Below are 15,569 nucleotides of genomic sequence, written 5' to 3'. Positions count from 1 at the left end.
TTTAGAGTTTTGTCATATGCTTTTTTCTTCCTGCGTACTTTAATGGTTTCTGTCTTTTCTTTTGTTTTTTTTTTCAGTTGCCTTGACCAGGATATTTTTGGAACGGACCCTCTGCATCTGCTGAAAGACTATGATAAAAAGAAAGAATAAATGAACAGAAGAGAATGCATTTTTATCTGCGCTAGGGCTTTGAGTCTATTGCCCAAGAAATTGTATTTGAAGGAGGGTGTACTAAGGAAAGGCAAAAGGATCTAGAAAGAAGATCAGCAAAACATTGTGTAACATTTGTCGTCAGAGGAATTGCACAGAGCAGAACACGCAAAAACCTTTTTATTAGATGCCTAGATCATAAGCGCTCAGTGGGGACCAGGCACTTGCTTTATCAGCTGCAGAATCTTTCCACTCAAACCCATTGGAAAGAATAGTTTTCACTATGCATATGTTGACCTCATGGGGCTATGGTAGCGATGTCCTTACTATATTAAAAAAACAAAACAACCTGCATTTTTTGAGCAATAATGTAAAACCATAATTTTTTAAAATCTTAAGAGGTGACTTCTTCAAATTGGTTTATCAGAAGATTTCATAAAATAAGTTAATTGATTTAAGCCTATGTACAAGCCTTACATACATTTTAAAGCTAAATACAGTTTATTCACATTGCAGTTAAAACATTTGCAAAACAGCACATTGTTTGCTAAAGCACACTTCGAACATGCTTTTGTACGTTTGCTTTTGTACTCACAAATGTATTTGGCTGCTCAAAACAGAGTGTAATACAGAACGATACCCTCACTTACCATAATGCACCCCCAAAAGTGTGAAGGCATTTGCTGTAACTAAAAAACTGATACAGAAGACTGGCTTGGGGATAGTGTGATGAATCCTGTATTTCAAAGTGGATTACAAAATCTGTAATAGAGTTCTGTGTTGAGGCTTTTACAGATTGGTGGGTGCTCCATAAGGAGCACATGCTACAAAAATGTGAAGGAGAAAGGGAGAGGAATGTGAAATGGCATTAAATTGGATTTTGTCCTCAAGTAATCAACATTTTCTATATTGTGCTTGCGATTTCTTCAAAGCTCAATTATGTATTTATTTTCATGTAGCTTAATGAATTGCTGTGGAGCAGTTGAGCCATGTTAATGATCCCTGTGAATATTCTTGGCCCCTTGAAATATAAGCTAAAACCTTACCTGAAGTATTAAATCAGTGTTGCATTTTTATATGGGAAATCCTACACTGACTTTCAAACTGGATGTGTTAACTATTTTAGAATTGAAAAGCAGTTAAAGTTATGCTTAAATCTAGACAGAAGGCGACAGCCAGTTGTATTGAAAATTTCTAGAAAATTCTTCTTACTTTCTTTATTCAAAGAAATATTCAGTTTCTGTAGGGATTTTGTTTTTTGTAACTTGGAGGCCAGATATTTTGAAAAAATTATTGGAGTCTTTTCTGGTACCAGAGATTGTAAAGCTGCTATTTAACAGTCACCCAGGACTTAAAGCAAACGGTCATGTCCACTTCCTTTGCAGCAGATGGATTTCTCTGTCTTTTAATAAACACACCTTTTATTAAGATGCCTGTCACCAACAATTATGCAGTTCTTAAGTTCATTGTCATTTTAGATATTTCAGGGTGCTGTTGGTGCACTACCTAAATGCTGATGTTTATTCAGTGGTTGATTCTGATTTTTGTGTTATTTCTTCACATTCTTTACAGAAACTAAAAATGGACTTTATTATATTGTAAAAATAACTGCTTTATGCATCATACAAGCGGGTATAAATTTTTAATTGTTATAAAAGATGATGTCCAAGGTTCTCGGACTGTCATGCTTTTGTATGTGGAACTCATTAAAACATTGTTTTGAATTTGATCCTTTGATCCTAGTGTTTTGTCATACAGCTGCTCTTTTCTGTAGTATAGAAAAGCAAATACAGTTGTAGGCCCTTAAGTAAGGAATAGTGTCATCTGCAGGTTAAAACTTGCCATGTTCAGAGTGGTCTCAATGTAAAACAGATCTTAATGCTTATAAGAAAAAAACAAAACCCCAAAGATCTACGTATGTCTGTTTTTCTGGGATTTTTTTTGTAACTGCTTCATAATTTGTTTCTTGGGTAGAGTTTGTCACTGCCTGATCTTGATAACTAATTCATTTGCATTTCTTTTCTAGGCACTCTGCTTAATAGTGCTACCATTCATTCCTGCATCAAACCTCTTTTTTCCTGTTGGATTCGTAGTAGCAGAACGAGTGTTGTATGTGCCTAGCATGGGATTCTGCATTTTAGTAGCACATGGATGGAAGAAATTATCAAATAAAAGGTAAGGTGGTGTTACCTATGACTGGTTTAACTCATCTCTCTTAATTTCATAAAAGATAACTACATTTATAACTGCAAGCTTTCCCAGTAGAGCTTTTACGTTACAGCTCTTACTCATTTCAAGTTCTCAATGAACACAGAGTAATGACCAAGAAACGGTTTGGCAGTCATGTGAACAAATGACAACAAGGAAGTTCTTAGGAGACCAGTGGATTATTCCGAGAGTATTATAACATTTATTTAAATATATATACATATATATACACACACATATACACCTATATATTACATATTTTTTATTTTTTTATATATCTAAGCATACACACACACATATATATATTAAAAAAGCCTCAGACTTCACCAAACATTTTTAGAATGTGGTGTAACTTACATTACATATTGCCACAAAATGGACTTTACCTATGAGCCCAGGAGTATAACCCATCTCTTTTCTGTAAAGAAACACAAATATTTTCTGTTTAAATCCTAGACTTTTTTAAGGATTAGGCAAAAAAATTTCTTGGCCAGGTTTGATTCGTACTTTACTCAAAGGTGATTACTGACTGAAGTTTATGTAATGCCATGTGTATCAGTCCGCAGCATAGTAAAATATCTTTTACTGATTAAGTTTTCAGACATGCCATGCCAGGAACGGACATCAGAGCTATTCAGTATTTGTTGAACTAAAGAATTCTTTGGATAACAGTTTCTCCTTAGGAAATTCTGCTCTAAAAGCATGTTTTGCATGCACCTTTGTTTTTTCTGCTATCTTCTACACTGATCTGCACATATCTCCCTCTGACCTGATGTTTTACCCTTGTTACCCCAATGGCATCCTAATGCTAGTCTGGACAAAGGGAAAGGCAGCAATTTCTGGTCCATGTTGTCTGCTATCATTAGAGGTGAGGCCTTGCAGTATAACTTATGCTAACTGGTGCTGCCAAAGCTGACAGCACTCGGTAATGAGAAATTAGTGATACCTTGTGGGAGTGAGGAGGAAGTATTATCACAAATCCCACTACGAGGCAGTAAAAATAGAAGTGATGTGAAAGAAAGCAAGGAACCAGGAGAGGATGGATGGGAAGGAAAAATTAGACAGCAGTGTTGTTTACTACAGAAATACTGGGAATCAGCACTCTAAAAAGTCTTATGAGAGAGAGAGAAGGCTCCTTGCTTTAGAAATAAGTGGAAAGAAAAAACTTTCTCATAAGTCTGGTGGGGATATAGTTTATTGCATATCCCAGTTCTCACCAGTCGCTTTGCTAATGTTTTAGAATTTCTCTCTTAATACTGCTGTTCTACTTCTTATTTTTTAATATTATTTAAAACCAAGCATGGTCGTCTAAGTCTGCACAGCATTTTATATATCTTAAAAATGGAGGGGAAAAAAAAAACCTTTCCGTTTTTAGCAAACTCCTGTGAAGTACATAGCGCTGTGAACAGCTGCTGCATAAGTCAGGTATAAAAAGTAGCTGACAACAGTGAACAGCCACATGTCTGCTCATGAATGAGATTTCTAAAAACAAAATGATATTCATAATTGTAGGAAGGCTACTGGGTGTTTAACATGTTTTTTCATAATTAAATTAGAATTCAGAGGCCAAATGACCAGCATGTTAAAGCGTATCTTTTATATCTCTTGTGGTTAAAGTCAGTCGTGTTCAAACTCAGAAAAATAAACTGCATGGAATCTAGAAGAAGATTGTTCCTGACAAGCTCGTCGCAGAGAGTGACTTCTGCCCCAGTTTGCAGCTTTAAAAATAAAAGTGCTACAAAGACACTAAACCTTTCTCCTCTTTAGGTATTACAGTAGCACTAGGATTTTATTTGCTTATGGGGAGATTGGGTAGTCTCCACAGCAGACCTCTCTATTAAGATGTGTTCTACAGTGTGGGAAAGACTGGTGATGTGTGCAGTAAAGAATTTGTGTGGAATTTTCTGATATGAAACAAAAGGATGGGATGAGATCTTAGTTGCTTTTTTACATTTTTAACATTTTGTACAGTGTTTTGAAGAACCTCACTGTTTGACATCATGATCATGTTCATTGCCTTAAATTACAGATAAGCTCTAACAGAAGTATAATTTTCCTATATTTTTTGTTTACATTATGTGGATTGCATTTGTTCTTATTAAGTGAATTGCATAGTGATAACAAAAAATCAGGTAAATAACAAAATTAACTTGAAATTGGACATTATTTCCTTTCAAATTTTGGACTGTGCCATTTGGTGATGAGGCAAATAAATTGGAGTATACCATTCACAAATATGTTCCTCAGTTTATTTGCCTCCTAGCATATGAGATACTTATTCTAGTATAAATTAGAATTGTTTGTCTGCTTATAACAAATCTTTGTTTTATTTAATAGTGTGCTAAGAAAAATTTCTTGGTTTTGTTTGGCTGCGGTACTGCTCACTCATGCCTTAAAAACACTGCACAGAAACTGGGATTGGGAGTCAGAATACACATTGTTTATGTCAGCTTTAAAGGTACTGTATTCTATTTGAAAGGGATAATGGAAAGTTTGTGTTGCTGTTTTCAAAAAGCTGCAGTAGAGCATGATAAAAATGGAGAGAAATGATACTTGTTTTGCCACTTTTATTTCTACATTGACAGTATTAACATCTAATTAGTTGCTTTTGGGAATGCTTTAAAAGCATTCCCATTGCACACATGAGAATTCATGTGCAAGAAATAGATGATGATTTTTTCTTGTGTTAAAGCAGTTGAATGTATTTTCTTATCTGGATGAAAACATGATGTTTCAGTATAAAAATCTACAAAAAGTTTGATGCATAGAATAATTTCTTCAGTGTGCATATGGCATGATAGGATAGTTTGTACAACATCCCAAACAGTTACAATGAATTTTAAAACGTTTGGTATTTCTAGGGGCAAATAACTAAAATAAATGGATGTTGAGCAACGAGTTCAATGTAATCATTCTGTATGCAGTGTTTTGTTATTCTTTACATATAGCAGCTTGACGAAATCTGTCATTTGCTGTGCATTTTTACATCTTTAAGACATAGTTAAAAGAAAATCAGTTATGTCGTTTCAGCTTAATACCTTATGCATTGGTATCTTTTTTTCTGGTTTTAGGTGAATAAGAACAATGCAAAACTATGGAACAATGTGGGGCATGCATTAGAAAATGAAAAGAATTTTGAAAGAGCTCTGCAATTCTTCATACAAGCCACGCAAGTGCAACCAGGTAAGAGCTTTCACTAGTTGCCATTGAATGGCGTTTCTGCACTCCTAGTATTTCAGTATGCTTAACTTAACAAAATCTTCTCAATGATCTGTTTTTCTCCAACTGAATATCAAAGTGTCATACACTAAGTTAATTGATCCATAGATTTTGGAAATAAACTCAAAAAAAGTCCTTCAGAAAAATTTCTATCTATAAAAGGTTGCAAAGACTTTCCATTTAAAACTTATTTGGATGACATTCTTTCTGAATTAACTTAAACTGTAATTTCTTATGAAACATAATTATTATTTAATTTTCTTATTTAAAATTAAGGAGGTGTATAAAAAAAATTTAAAAATCTAGATAGTATCAAAGTGCACATTTACTCTATTTTACATACTGTTGCAAAAGAAGTTCTAGGTAGTATTGGAAAACTTTTCTGTTTTCCTTTTAGAAGCCTAATAAATAACCTTCAATTTATGTGCCTCTACTATAGCAAGAGATTAAAGATAGATACATGGAAGTATGACCTCAAATTTTTTACCCTTTCCCAAGTAACTTTATAATCCATCTTTGGTTCATGGTTAAATTATTAGCTTCATAATTAAGATGAAAAATAATATAGAATTGCTTGTTTTGTTGTTGGGTTTTATGCAGTACCTGTACTTAACGCTACTCTGATGGCATAGGTATTTATTTTCGTGATACTCAGTGCATGGAAGTATTTGAAATTTCATTCTTTTCTTTATTAAGATGATATTGGTGCCCACATGAATGTAGGAAGAACTTACAAAAACTTAAACAAAACTAAAGAAGCCGAAGAATCATACATGATTGCTAAATCATTGATGCCACAGGTAATTAGTAACTTTATTTTATCTGCCACCACAGGAGGGAACTCTTTCAGACCTATATTCACGATAACATTTTTCATGTTTCCTGAAGCTCTGTGTTGCCGTGTACTTTAAAGTTGTCAGGGTTTTTTAAAAACCTGTCTATTAAAAGAGTAGGTTGTATACAGTCATGGCTGTTAGGAAAAAAAAAGCTAACTTGGAACTTCTTTGTTAAAACTATTTTAAGTTACTTTTTATACTGCTGTGGGGTTTTCTTTGCTGAAATTGAGGATATAAAAGAAAGCAGCAGTTAAAAATGTACACCTACAGTTTCTAGTCACAGTGGGTTTATTTTTACTTACAGCTAATACATTGATGATGACTGAGTTTCTGAGCCCTCAAGAGAAGGCTTAAATGCAGCATTGGAGGTAGCAGTTGTAGTCGCAGCAACAACAACAAAAAAAAAATCTTTGAACATACTTTTAAAAACATATGCTTTGTTACCTTTACCATTTATTAAATTATATTTATACCTAGCAAATACTACTTATTCTAGCTCTTCAGGAGAAAAAGAGAGGAATATTTTGGAGAGCATATGAAGGTAAGAAAAGCTGTGGGTAAAATGAGACTGACAGCAAAAACCAGCAGTCCCTTGAGTAGAAGCATGGCATTAAAAAGTTTGTACTGTGAAACAGTATGAAGATTCTAGATAGATAAAGTATAAAAAGGACAACAGTTGCAATATCATAGCATTTTCATCTTTCACGACTTTTTCATCTGCTATATTAGTGGCTGGTAAAATTTTATTACACTTATCTTAGGCTGGAGGATCAAAAAAAGGAATGAAAATGTCTGAGAGAATGTCAGTTTAAGCTTTAGGAAATATTCTTTGTCTGAATGGGGGAAGTTTTGCAAGGTCTGGTTGGTTTCTAATGGCTATCTGCATGAGTCCAATTAGTAGCAGAGTTTAACTGATATCTTAAATATGATATAAAAGTCATCTATGTCTTTGTAGAATTAAAGAAGAAAAAATACTCTGTTTATATTTTGGTATGATTTTTCAGGGAAAGAAGAATTGCTATTTGTAATCATTAAAAGCATGCACACTAATGTCCAGTGATACCCTAAAACAAATGTGGCAGAATGAAGAGGAAATCTGTACTGATTGTCTTCCATATTTTTACTCATCTGTGTTTGGTACATATATTCTTTTTGACAGATTATTCCAGGTAAAAAATATGCAGCAAGAGTTGCTCCTAACCATCTGAATGTTTATATCAATCTTGCAAACTTAATTCGAGCAAATGAATCTCGCCTTGAAGAAGCGGATCAATTATATCGGCAAGCAATTAGTATGAGGCCAGATTTCAAGCAGGCTTACATCAGCAGGTATCTTTTCTAATTTTAGAGATACATAAATGTTTATTCAAGAATATGTATTTGCAGTGCTATGAACAGTATTTAGTTTGTACAGTTGATTAACTGCTGGAACTGATTAATTTCCAAGTGAGAAGATGAAGATTTGGGGCAGTAATCAATTATTCATTACAAGCCTTGTTCTTCTAAATTCCTGCTTCAAATGGTGTGTTTCCACATAGGCTGTGTATTCAAACATTGTATAGCAAGATGCTTCCATTAGATTTCTTTATGAATCTCAAACTCAAATTTCTAATATCCTAGTTTAGTTTTTGTCCTGGTTTCAGCAGGGATAGAGTTAATTTTCTTCCTAGTAGCTGGTACAGTGCTGTGTTTTGGATTTAGCATGAGAATAATGTTGATAACACACCAATGTTTTAGTTGTTGTTAGGTAATGCTTACACTAGTCAGGGACTTTTCAGCTTCCTGTGCTCTACTGACTGAGAAGGCTTGGAGGTGCACAAGAAGCTGGGAGGGGGCACAGCCAAACTGGCCAAAGAAACATTCCATACTATGTGGCGTCATGCCCAGTACATAAACTGGGGAAAGCTGGCTGGGGGGGGGCCGCTGCTCGGGGACTGGCTGGGCATTGGTTGGTGGGTGGTGAGCAATTGCACTGCGCATCACTTGCTTTGTGTAGTATTATTATTACTATTATTACATTATTATTGTTATTATTTTCAATTATTAAACTGTTTTTATCTCAACCCACAAGTTTTTCTCACTTCTACTCTTCCAATTCTCTCCCCCATCCCACCGGGGAGGGGTGTGGGGGGTGTGGAGGAGTGAGCGAGCAGCTGTGTGGTACTCAGTTGCCGACTGAGGTTAAACCACAACAGTTTTGAACTAAAAAACTTCTGGTTAGTCTGAATCATGGAGCTTTCTTTATCCTTCTTTGTTAAAGGTGGTCCAGAAAATGCAAGACTTAGCTGACATTCATGTGCTTTTTAGTTAAATAGATGAGTAACGTGGCTGTGGGTATTGAGGCTTCTGTTCACTATTTTATTAGTTGTGATTCCCATTGGGACTTAGGGAGGTGCAAAGATGCCTAAACTATAGCTGTTGCAGTGTAATTACAGAGCCAATATCAGGAACCCTTGATCACTTTTTGGGGGGTTTTGTCCTGCATATGCATTTGTTGTATACAGACTTCTGAGAGCTGAAAGCTTTGGGAATGGTATGTAAAGAAGGTCCTGTATTGTTTTGTGTTTAAAACGGACAAAAAAACCCCAAACCAAAACCACTGTTATCTCACATCTACTGTCTATAGGAAGGCAAACTTTTAAAAAAAACCTGTCAATTATTTTCCTATTAGTATGAATAAAAGTTGAAGGTTAAATCTGATTCTTCAACAGGGGAGAATTACTTTTAAAAATGAACAAACCTCTGAAAGCTAAGGAAGCTTATCTTAGAGCTCTAGATCTAGACAGGAACAATGCAGACCTGTGGTACAACTTGGCAATTGTTTACATTGAACTGAAAGATCCAACAGAAGCCCTGAAGAATTTCAACCGAGCACTAGAACTCAACCCAACACATAAACTGGCATTATTCAACTCAGCGCTCCTAATGCAGGAATCTGGTATGTTAGTTGTCCCTTATATAAATACTGTGTATTTGCATTTATAGGATCCATACTATTTTTTTTAATGAACTGTTTTATTTTTGGAAAGCAGAAGTTCGTAGCATCATCAAAGAAGAAACTGTTTATTGTAGTAGTCAGCTTTAATTTATTGGTAATGTATGGAATTTGCGCAAAGTGAAGTATACCTTAGCTGATCAACATCTTTAATACAAGTACTATTTTACAATATAACATCTTATACATATAAAGAAATGCTACACAAATATCTTCAAAATTGTGCCTATATAATAAAAATCATATTTAGTAGAATGTGTCATATCTATGTTTTGCATTTATATCAATTGATTTCATTCTTCATCGACTAAAAAATATAGCTGACTTCTGTGGGCTTTAAATCTAGCCCTAGGAAATGTGAATGTTTTCATAGGTTCCTCTGTAATACTGCTAATTAGTATGAATGAAGTCAGATTTTCATGAGTTTATTTTTTTCAAATGTATAGCTTCTAGCTGTATGGGTAAGTGTAAGCCTTTTGTGAACTCAGGCTGTTGCAAAGAGTATTTGGCAAGTGACTAGAAAGGTTTGTTTCCCTTTTGTTGTGACGGTAAACTACCCCTAAGAAAGAGATAATACAGAGTTGATTGGAGCTGATGCAAATAGATTATTCTCCATCTCTTCTCACATTGTAAGTTAGGTAGTACAAGAAATGCCTTATTTCTTGTCTGTAGAAGCACAAGGGACTTCAACCAAGCAGAAGCATTAGCTATCTAGTATTCGGTTATTCATACTGGAAGGTGCAGCACTGTTTCAGGAGGTGAAAGAAGGTGGTTAAAATCAGCTCCCTGCTCCCCCATCCTTCTGTAAGCCTGTGCGTGGAATTCCTTATGAAAATATGTTCACTGGAGTATTCAGAAAAATAGCACAGGCTACAGGCTGGTTTAGCTAATCATGGTATTGTCAGATAAGATTATTTTACTATATCTTTTCCAAACTTTGCAAATTAAAATACGGGAGTTGCAGATTTTATTGTTTTGGTGTTAGAAGATACTTTAGCCTGGCTATATCTGAAGTCACCCTATGTGATCTCTGTCTTTAAACTCTTTCAATCTGTCTTTAACAAAATGAGATATTCCACTCCAAGTTTGCCTCTGTAAGAGCTGGTTTGTCAGAACTGACGTCTTCTCTGCATTCTGGTTGCTCAACCATACGTGAAAATAACTTCTCTTAAACTTGCAGAGACACCTTTTGTATCTGTTATACCAAACCTAAATATAATTCAACAGATAATAGAATAATGATGCTGACTTTGGCTACAAGTCAAGTGCAAGTAGTTTCATTCCATAAAGAAGGTAGATGTCATTTACTTTTGCTATTACACAGCAATGATAAAAAGTAGCATTTTAAACCCTTTCCCTTTTAAACAGTTGTGTGTTAAAGATGTTACGTTTCAATTTGCATAAAAATTAGCATTTTACAGGCCTGGTCTAAAAATCCTTCAGAATAAATCTGGAATTAAATGTGTTTTCTGTCATTTAGGTGATGCTCGGCTTAGACCTGAAGCTAAACAAAGACTATTACATTATGTGAAAGAAGAACCACAGGATGCAAATGGGTACTTCAATTTGGGTATGCTGGCAATGGATGATAAAAAAGATATGGAAGCAGAGGCATGGATGAAGAAAGCCATAAGGTTACAGCCAAACTTCCGAAGTGCTTTGTTCAATTTGGCACTGCTTTATTCTCAGACAGGAAAAGAATTGATGGCTTTGCCTGTCTTGGAAGACCTACTGAGATACTACCCTGATCATACCAAAGGTCTGATTTTGAAAGGAGATATCCTTATGAACCAAAAGAAGGATATCGTTGGAGCAAAAATGTGTTTTGAAAAAATTTTGGAACTGGATCCCACCAATGTACAAGGAAAACATAATCTTTGTGTGGTTTACTTTGAAGAACGAGACTTAATAAAAGCAGAAAAATGTTTGGTTGAAACACTAGCACTAGCACCTCATGAAGAGTATATCCAGCGTCATCTAAACATAGTTAGAAGTAAAATTGCATCACTCAGTGCTACAGAACAGTCGTCACTTCCAGCAGATGGGACTGCAGCTGCAGAAGAAAAAAAAAATTCATTTCAAAATTTGAAAGAAGTAAAAAATGAGCGGAAAACCACCCAAACAATGGTTGATAACAGTAAAGGGCACTCAAAAAATAAGAAACGAACAGAGAAAAACAATATGGACAAAGAAACTCCCAAAAAATCTACAAAAGAAATCAAAGACATTGAGAAAAAGAGAGTTGCTGCTTTGAAAAGGCTAGAAGAGATTGAACGTATATTAAATGGTGAATAGTCTTTATCATGTCACAATAGAATAAGGGGAAGATACTATTTTTAATTATTGTTTAATATGTGATCCAATTGGAAAGTGGTCTCAGTGCTTTGAAAATAGAAATAATGTTGACTGCATATCACTTAGCAAGCAGCAAAAAGCATTGCAGTGCTTTATGTGAGAAAACTGCAACTTTTAAATATGATGTGGGGGATGGGTGGGATTTGAAGGATAAAGGGTTGAGAATAATCTTAAGTGCAGAATCCTAATAGTGAGAACATAGCACTCATAAAAATCATTGGTAGTCAGGGATATTCAGTAACATTACTTTCAATGAATCAGTGAAAGAACTGAATGCAAAATTAATGGGATAAGCCAGATGCTGCTGCTTTCCCCCATATAAATCTGTTTGTATTACCATTATCTACACTTCAGTTTACACATCATCAGTTTAAATCTTTCTAGACTTCTGCTATACATGAAAAAGAGATTTTCTTTGCATTATTTGTTTCCAGAACTTAACAAAAAGTCATCAGAATGCCACTGGTTGTAGTATAGGAGGATGCAACAACACACTAAAGTTTTCAGTTGTGTTCTAAATATGGAATGAGAACCTCTTAATTGTTCTTTACTTACAATGCTAACAGTTTGTACTGCTTTACCTGATAGAAATCTTATGGTGCTCTTAAGATCTTTAGACTATGCTTTTACTTTTAAAGGAAATGTGTGGTTTTTCTTCAACTGTAAATCATCTTATTGTTTTTAAAAATTATATAAAAAGGGGTGGTTTTCTCACCTTTTCCCCAGTTCATTGAATGCTGATAAATGCACTTTTGATACAGTCACCAGTATGCTATGCAGTAGTCCTTGTTGACTTTGTATCAATGGCTGTGGATTGACTCCTTCGTGTAGTAAATTATTCCTTGTTTATAGCAAACTGGCCTTACTATTTCTGTCATTGGAACAGTATTTCTGTTCTCATGACTTTTTACAACACTAATACAAGCAATGATTGCTGAAGGCAGTGTGATAATAATTAAGCCACCGAATTTAGCAGTGTTTAACACAAGGAAATGTAGATAGTATCCTTCCAAATACTAAGTCCTGTTTTGATACTTTGTCATGGGTGTGTGGTTTTTATTAAATATTTATTTTGCCTACTAAAATATTCCCATTTACACTTTCCACTAATGCATCATTTTAATTTCTTAGATGAAATTAAAATCTTTGCAATTTCAGTGTTGCTTTTATCCTTGTACAATGCATATATTTTTGTTTAAATGTACTACCGATTACCTAAACCTGATGTTTTCCTTAATTATAAGAAGGAAAAGAAGTGTAAGAGCTGGGTTCAGTAATAATTTAATTAATCATTAAATCTAACTCTTACTCTTCATGTTTTGTCTTACTTCATGATGTAGAAGTATTCTTTAGCAACTCTACCGTTTAAACTTAACCCTTTCCGTAACAGCTCAACTTTCTGCCTCGGGCAGTAATCCAGTTTGTAGGATGTAATATTTATCTTTGTGGGAGGGATCTTAAATGGTTGAAGACCTTGCATGGACCTTTTCTTTATTATGTATCATTTGTAATGTTACTACAACAACTGCTTGCATGGTAATAATCGGGGGAGGGGAGTGAGTTTTTAAAAACATGATTTAAAAGCTGCAAACAGGTATGTGGTGTGCAGCCATTCTTCATACAAAAGTTTTAAGTGCTGCCTGTAGTGAAGTGCCCCCAGGAATCTATTGACCGTACCTTGAAAATTGCTGTTTTGTCTTGTCTGCGAATAACTCCGTTACTTCTAGCTGAAATAGCTGGTATGTTGACCTTTATAGAAACACTGACTTGCATGTTAAGCCTTCCTTCTAAACCTTTGTTTTACGAAAGAATTAGTCATTGTTCTGGGTGATACAAAGGAACATGCATTTGAAAATGGTAGGAACTAAGTAGTAAGAAAAGGTACTTTCTCTCTGATGGAGAGGGCCAGGATTCTCCTCTCTTTTATATCAAGAGCTCCCAGAATCCCGCTGCCACACTGCTTTCATTTGGTCTGTAAATTGAAGTGGGAAGGAAAGGCACATTCTCGATTTCTGCAGTTGAGACTCTGTCACACTGGTCTCATCTTGACTGTCTGAGTAGCTGCTATTTAGGGACTAGCAAGAATTGTTAGATCTATTGACGCTAAGAGGTGCCATCAGGTTTAACTAACTAAAACCATCAAACTAATGTTAAACTGAAGGATGCTGGAGGGTAGGTCTCTCAGTCTGTTCGCAGGTACTATGCCCCTTTTGGCTCTTTGAAAGAAATTTTAGTAAAAACAAGTATTTTGACTAACGTCAGTGTGCTGAGTTGTATTTAGCCTGTTAGGATGTGTAAACAATTTTAAAATTAAACTCTCATGAGAAAAATGATTCAGTAAATTGAAGTGGTGTAACTTCTGAAAAATAATCAAAGTAGCATTTGCTCATGGGAAAACTATCAGAGAGAATAATTTTGGCTTTGTCTGCTTGCAGATAGAACAGAATAATCAACAGGCATTTTCCCCCTTTCAATTCAACCTATCTTTTCTCCTCTCCCTGCCATCCTCCTGTGCCAAGAACACCATAAATGTCATCCCTTTTTAGAACTCCCAATTTCACTACCATGCAAGAACTGGGAATTCCAAGGATGGCACAGGCATACTAAAATAATTTGTAGTCCTCTTCTCATACAATGCAATTGCTGTGGTTGCTGAAGAAACCTGAAGAGATGTCTTGTATCACCTTTGCATACATACACAAATTGTTCAAACTTGCATGTACAGCTGCAATAAGCATATTATTATACACATTTGTGCATATAATTTCAGTGCAAAATCCTGCATTTGTAAGATTAATTTGTGGATCTTTAGCAGGTGAGTATATGCATAAAGAGTTAGAGGTGAATACATGTAAATATAAGGATTAATTGGATATGCATGCACAGAGTTGAGACAACTGGATGCTTACAGGTAGTGCAGTTGCAGAAGGACAGCGTGTGTGATTGTAGGTTAATCTTTGAGTATAGAAATTTTTTTGTCTGTTTTGCATGTGAAACATCCTAATACTTCATTTTCTAAGTATTGCAAGTATTCTTTATTTTCTAAGTAGTAGTATTTGCATTACAGTTAAAAACATGATCATTGAGGTCCGATTTTTTTTTTTTTAGTCTATTGGTTTTTATCAGCTCTGTCAGGGAAATAGTTGGGTATTGTGAAGCCCTGCTGAGAAGGACTTGGGGGTACTGGTGGATGAAAAGCTGCACATGAGCTGACAATGTGCGCTCCCAGCCCAGAAGGCCAATCATATCCTGGGCTGCATCAAAAGAAGCGTTGCCAGCAGGTCGAGGGAGGTGATTCTGCCCCTCTACTCTGCTCTGGTGAGACCCCACCTGGAGTACTGCGTCCAGCTCTGGAGCCCTCAGCATAAGAAAGACACAGACCTGTTGGAGCGGGTCCAGAAGAGGGTCACAAAAATGATCAGGGGGATGGAACACCTCTCATGAAGAAAGGCTGAGACAGTTGGGGTTATTCAGCCTAGAGAAGAGAAGGCTTGGGAGACACCTTATTATGGCCTATCAGTACTTAAAGGGGGCTTATAAAAAAGATGGCAGCAGACTTTTTAGCAGGGCCTGTTGCGACAGGACAAGGGGGAATGGCTTTAAACTAAAGGGGGGTAGATTTAGACTAGATATAAGGAAGAAATTTTTTATGCTGAGGGTGGTGAAGCACTGGGACAGGTTGCCCAGGGAGGTGGTGGATGCCCCATCCCTGGAAACATTCAAGGTGAGGTTGGACGGGGCTCTGAGCAACCTGATCTAGTTGAAGATGTCCCTGCCCACGGCAGGGGGGTTGGGCCAGGTGACCT

At 35.7% G+C, this 15,569-nt stretch overlaps 1 protein-coding gene across 1 annotated transcript in view; it reads left to right on the top strand.

Annotated features, from left to right (window-relative positions):
- TMTC3 (transmembrane and tetratricopeptide repeat containing 3) overlaps positions 1 to 12,848 on the top strand; it is a 28,085-nt gene extending 15,237 nt beyond the window's left edge. The window contains exons 9-15 of the mRNA XM_009321332.1: positions 2,177 to 2,325; positions 4,696 to 4,816; positions 5,430 to 5,541; positions 6,274 to 6,377; positions 7,573 to 7,742; positions 9,125 to 9,351; positions 10,889 to 12,848. Coding sequence (XP_009319607.1) covers positions 2,177 to 2,325; positions 4,696 to 4,816; positions 5,430 to 5,541; positions 6,274 to 6,377; positions 7,573 to 7,742; positions 9,125 to 9,351; positions 10,889 to 11,703 — 1,698 coding nt within the window. The 3' untranslated portion in view covers positions 11,704 to 12,848. The remainder of the gene's footprint in view (positions 1 to 2,176; positions 2,326 to 4,695; positions 4,817 to 5,429; positions 5,542 to 6,273; positions 6,378 to 7,572; positions 7,743 to 9,124; positions 9,352 to 10,888) is intronic.
- The last annotated feature ends 2,721 nt before the right edge of the window (positions 12,849 to 15,569 follow it).

The sequence above is a fragment of the Pygoscelis adeliae genome, unplaced genomic scaffold (assembly GCF_000699105.1).
Source record: "Pygoscelis adeliae isolate BGI_AS28 unplaced genomic scaffold, ASM69910v1 Scaffold232, whole genome shotgun sequence".
Lineage (NCBI taxonomy): Eukaryota > Metazoa > Chordata > Aves > Sphenisciformes > Spheniscidae > Pygoscelis > Pygoscelis adeliae.
The sequence above is the reverse complement of the archived record's forward strand: the minus strand, read 5'-3'. Positions and strand labels throughout refer to the sequence as shown.